We start from the raw sequence: 5,629 nt of genomic DNA on the forward strand, positions 1-5,629 counted from the left end.
AAGGCCACGCCGCAATCCCTTCTCCTCCATTCTCCTCTCGGGATCCTGGGCACGCACGCACACGCGCCTGGTGTGAGTTTAAGCCACCGGGTCCGGGACTCGAACTGTGGTCGACTACTTGGGAATCTGGCGACATAGCCATTAAGTCAACTGCTGGTCCCATCCTTTGCCCATTTTTAAATGGGATTGTTTGGAATCAGCTGCTGGTATGGTTAAGCGGCCTGGATCCCACATGGCTGACTGCATGGTTCAAATCCCAGACCTAACAGCTTGAAATACACATCAGCACATGTGCGTGGGTGCCCAAAATCCCCAAAGGAGAAACGGAGGAGCTGGGATTGTGGCTTTCCCTCTGTCTGTCTGTCACTCTCTCTGGTGAGTGCACGAGCCCTCTGGCAATTTTTTTTAAAGGTTGTAATTTGAGTTGCAATAATACTTTATAGACGTTAAAAACTAGACCCTTAGTAGGGCTATGATTTGGAAATATTTTCTCCCATTTTGTGCATTGTCTCTCACTTTCTTGAAAGCATCAATTCTCAAACAGTCCTTTTCTTTTTAGTAGAATTTTGCTGTAGTGTGTGCACTTGCCAGAAATCACTCCCGGGGGGGGGGGGGCCACGCTGCAGTCCCTTCTCTCAGGATTTTGGGCACGCAGGCACACGCACCCGGCGTGAGCTTCAAGCGTCGGCTGTGTGGAAGTCACATGACCGCCATCCCACCTGCTGGGCCTGACAAACAGAAGGCTTCATTTTGATGAGCCCAGCTTACAAGTTCTCTCTGTCCAACCGCCAGACGGTCAAGGCAGGGAGCAGGGGGAGGCTTGGCTGATGTGGTCCCACGTCTGGGGATGTGGGCAGGGTCTGAAGAATCAGTGTCCACTTCTTGGGAGACAAAGGACCAGGGGGTGGCCCGGCAGGTGGATCCACCTCGTCCCACTTTCCGCAGGGACCTCAGGGCCCATGGCAGAGGTACTTCTGGTGGCCCTCGGGGAGGCGGCTGTCAAGGTCCTGCTTCTCTGCCTCCTCCTCATCTTCCTCAGGTGAGCACTGTGCAGGGATGAGGGGAGACGGGGAGGATGGGGCTGAGGCTGAGTCCCCGAGCCTCAGAGTGGGGGGGACCTGAGAGCTTGCAGAGGGCCTGGGGCAGGCAGGGCTGAGTCAGGGTGAGGCTTGCACTCGGCCAGTGTGGTCTGTCCCTAACTGGCTGGATGTACGGGTGGGAAGGTACCTGCTCTCCTCAAGGAGGCCCTGAGGGCTAGCCCTGCTGCTCCTCCTCAGACCTCCTCCAGCATCTCACAGGGCACAGGGGAGGGAGTCTGCTGCCACCTGGCCCCTAATCTGGCCACACTGAAAGGCCCTGGTCTCTCTCAGAGTGAAGTCCCACAGGAAGGAGGTGTGCGTGGGACCAGCCAAGCCAGCCGTGGACGTGGAGTACGTAAACACTGCTGTGGATTAACCTCTCAGGTGAGTGATGTGGGCAGTGTCATCATCCAAAATCCCACTGGACACCTCCCCCAGGTAGGCTCCCAGAATTGTTCCATGCAGTATGACCAAATCTGAGCTGCCATATTCCTCCCTAAACCCAGTCCTCCTTGACTTCCCATGCCCTTATGACCTGGTGGCCCCAACTCTAAACCCAGGCCCAGATGGCACGGTTCTCCACCATGACTCCCCTCCCTCTCCAGATCCCCTAGGTCACTAACTCTCAACCCTTCTTCCTCCTCAGCATGGCTCATCTGGGTGCTCCCATCTGAGTAATGCCGGTGCCTTCACCTCTTCACTGGGTCCAGGAATCTACCTCACCTCCTGCTGCCATCTCCCCAGCTCGGGCTCCTGACTGTGCTTTCACACGCCATCCTCAGTCAGTCTTGCACAGCCGGACAGCCAGGTGTCCCCTCCATTGCTGGGGAGTGAGGTACCAGGGCCTGGAAGGTCTCGCCAGGCCTGCCTCCTGCAGGACGCTCCTCCCAGGTCCCTCCCATTCGCCGCATCAGGCGAGGTCTCACCAGGCCCAGAGGCTCCTGCCCATCCTTCCTGCCCATGTGAATGTCGCCCGGTTCTCTGTGTTTGTGCGCAGTTCTGTGGGATTCTGAATTGCATTCATTCTCTTACTTAGAGATGACATTGGTGACTACTACTTAACACCTCATATTGCCAGCACTGTCCTAGGTGCCAGGGGGGCCTCAGGAAACACAGCCTCCAAAATCTCTGTCCTCAAGAAGCTGTTCTTCAGGACCAGCAGGTGGCGTGCTGGCTAAGGCACTGGACACTCCCACATGGCCAACCATGGTTAGAGTCCCAGACCTGGTGGCTTGCTTTCTTACTTTCTCTCTCTCTCTCTCTGTCTCACTCTGGTCAAAATGAAGAAGAAGAAAAAAAAAAAAAGAACGAATAAATAAAATAAAATAAATTTTTTTTTTTTAAAAAAGGAGCTGTTCTTCAAGAGACAAGGGTGATAATGAAAATAAATAAATAAGTAGTAATGGTAGATCGTGTTGGTGGTGATATATGTGGGGGAAGATCACTCAGGGAAAGGAGCCCGTGGCCTACTGGGGACAGTCTCTGCATCTGGCAGCGAGAGGTGATGTCTGAGCAGAGCCCTGGAGGCTGGGAGGGAGCAGGTGCGTGTGTGCCTGACAGGTAAGACCCCAGGGAGAAGGGGAACAGTGAGTGCAGCTGCTCAGAGGCAGCAGCAGTCCGTTTGCCCTGTGGAACACCAAGAGGCCTGTGTCTGAGCAGAGGGAGGCCCGCAGGGGGGACTGGGAGGACAGTGCAGCCTGTGGGGCCTCAAAGGCCATTGCCAGAGCTGAAGGTGTGAGGAGGGCACACAGGGCTGGATTCTTGCGTAATAGGATCCCAAGGCTGCTGTGTTCAGCACAGGCTAGAGAGGGTCCTCGTCAGATGCTGAGACTGGGCCGGGCCTGCTGGGCCCTCCAGGACGAGGGTGGGGGTTTGAGCAGAAGCAGAGCTGGGTGAGCGTGTGCACTTGGGTGTGTGTGCAAGGTCAGGCTCACAGTGTTCCTAAAGGACATGGTTAGCTAGGGAAATGGAGAAGCAAGGCAGAGGCCCGAACTTTCTCAAAAGCAGCTAGAAGCCTGGAGTGTTCCGTGGAGAAGAGTATGGAGGGAGGGTACCCCTTTTGGGAAGCTCTTTGACATCAGATGGGGATGTCAGGAAGACAGTGTAATACAAATATCTAGTGATCAGGAGAGGGTCCAGGGTGGAGATGTTACAACACAGAGCTGGTGTGGTTACGACACAGGATGAGGGACGAAAGGGGTGAGTACAGATAAAGAAAGGTCACATGGAGATACTGTTGTCATTGGCGATCTTGACAATAGCAGCTCCGTTTTTCTTTGCTGGTTTACTAATTCTCATGATTTCTTGCAATTCACTTTGTACTTTTAGAGCAATATTTCCAGCTAATTGAAGTATAATTGATGAATAAAAAATATGTATGTGAGAGAGAGTAGGTTGCACAGAAGTTAAGATGGCTGAATCCCACACAGTCAACTGCACCATTTAAATTCTGGTCCCAGTGGCTTGAAAAACACGCTAGATACATGTGTGTGTGCATGCCCAAATCCATAGTGGCAAAGGAATTGCAGCGTGGCCATTGCTCTGGGGCATGATTTCTTATTTGCACTCTCTTGCTCGCTCGCTCTCTCACTTTCTATTCAGTAGGTGTGTGCATACTACAGCAAACAACTTTAATATGTGTGTTTCTGTGTGTATGTATATATACTTACAATGTACAATTGGATTTTTGTGGACATTCATAAATGTATTTATTATTATTTTAAATGACAAATAAAAATTATATATACTTATGATATACAATACTATTTTACACATGTTTTAAAACGTGTGCATTGTGGAGGAGTACTCAGTCTAGGTAACACCTGCATTACCTCACATAACTATCAGCACCGCTACACTGGGAACGCACACTAAAATCACCAAAAGATGGCTTCATATCCGGCAATATTTGCTCAAAGGAGAGAACATCTGATGTTTACTCTGTTAGAAATTTTGAAATATGCAAGCTGTTATTGTTAGTTGTAGTCACCATGCTGCACATTACATTTCCAGAACTTTCCTCTTCTGTCAAACTGAAATTAGGTACTCTTTGCCCTCATCTCCCTACTGCTCCCCACTACCAGGTCTTGGCCACCACTGTTCTACTCCCTGCTTTTATGAGTTTAAAATGTGTCTGATTCCACATAAACTGAGATCATGCAGTATGTGTCTCTGTGTCTGGCTTCCTAAACATATCATAAAGTCCCCTAGGTTCAGCCATGTTGTTGAACACGCCAGGATTTCCTTCTTCTCTAAGGCCAGAATAATCTATGTATTGCACTCATATATTCCTATCCTTACCATTAAGAAAACCACTCAATTTCCTATTCTGGCTATTGTGAATAATGGTGCAATGCACATGAGAGTGGAGATAGTATTCTAAGATAACTGATTTCATTTATTTTTTTGTGTGTGAATATATACTTGCAAATGGGATGGCAGGATCATAAGGTAGTTACTATCAGTTATTTTTAGAGTAACAATCCTTCTTTCCATAAAGTTGGTACAAATTGACATCCTCACCATCAGTGTACAAGGTTCTTTTCTACATACGAATGTCAACACTTTTTATCTTTTCTCTTAGATAGTAGCCATCCTAACAGAAATGATGTGATATCTCTTCGTGCTTTCATTTGCATTTCTCTAATGATTAGTGATGCTGCGCTAATTTACACTTCCGCCAACAGTGTAGGAGAGTTCGTTTTTCACCATAGGCTCGCCAGTGAAAATATCTTATTTTGAGAAATTTGTGTTCAAGTCCTGTACCTTTTCAAAATGAATTATTTGTTTTCTTGCCCTTGAGTGACCTGAGATTTTTATACATTTTGAATATTAACTCTTACCAGATGTGTGGTTTGCACTTTTTTTTTTCACATTCTGTAGGTTGTCTTTCACTCTGTTCATTGTTTCCCGTGCTTTGAAGAAAAGTTTGGCTTGATTTAATCCTATTTATATATATTAGCTTTCATTTGCCAATACTGTTAGTCATATCCAAATAAATTGTTACCCATACCAATGTTAAGAAGCTTTTCTGTTATGTTTTCTTCTAGTATTTTAATATTTCAAGTGTAACATACAAGTGTTTAATTGGTTTGATTTTATTTTCGTGTACAGTGTGAGAAAACAGACAGCAGAAGTTTTAAAAACTTATTGAGATCAGCAGATGGTGTAATTGTTACATTACTGGACTCCTACGTGGTCGACCATGATTCAAATCCTGGACCCGGTGGTTTAAAACTCATACTGGGTTTGTGTACATGCAAGCCCAAAATCCCAACAGGAGACTGGAGGAGGTGGGATACGGCATGGCCATCTCCCCCGGGGGGAGTGATTTCTCACTTTCTGTCTCACTGTTTCTGTCTTTCCGGTGAGCGTACAGGCCCTAGAGCAAAAGTCTCTTTCTCCTTGAAAAGAATTATATATTTAATTTTATATGTTATCACTATTTTTTTTTTGGAGAGATTTTCACTATAGGGCGCGTGCGCTCGCCAGACAGACAGAGAGAGACATAGAGACAGAAAGCGAGAAATCACCCCCCAGGGGGGATGGTC

General features: G+C 47.8%; 1 protein-coding gene across 1 annotated transcript in view; it reads left to right on the forward strand.

Moving 5' to 3' along the window:
• Positions 1-5,629, forward strand: part of LOC102469385 (myeloid cell surface antigen CD33) — a 29,583-nt gene that overhangs the window by 4,574 nt on the left and 19,380 nt on the right. Inside the window, exons 4-5 of the mRNA XM_027770366.1 lie at positions 946-1,039; positions 1,371-1,430. Of these exons, the coding sequence (XP_027626167.1) occupies positions 946-1,039; positions 1,371-1,430 (154 nt within the window). The remainder of the gene's footprint in view (positions 1-945; positions 1,040-1,370; positions 1,431-5,629) is intronic.

Source organism: Tupaia chinensis, unplaced genomic scaffold (genome assembly GCF_000334495.1).
Source record: "Tupaia chinensis unplaced genomic scaffold, TupChi_1.0 Scaffold000129_1, whole genome shotgun sequence".
Classification (NCBI taxonomy): Eukaryota; Metazoa; Chordata; class Mammalia; order Scandentia; family Tupaiidae; genus Tupaia; species Tupaia belangeri.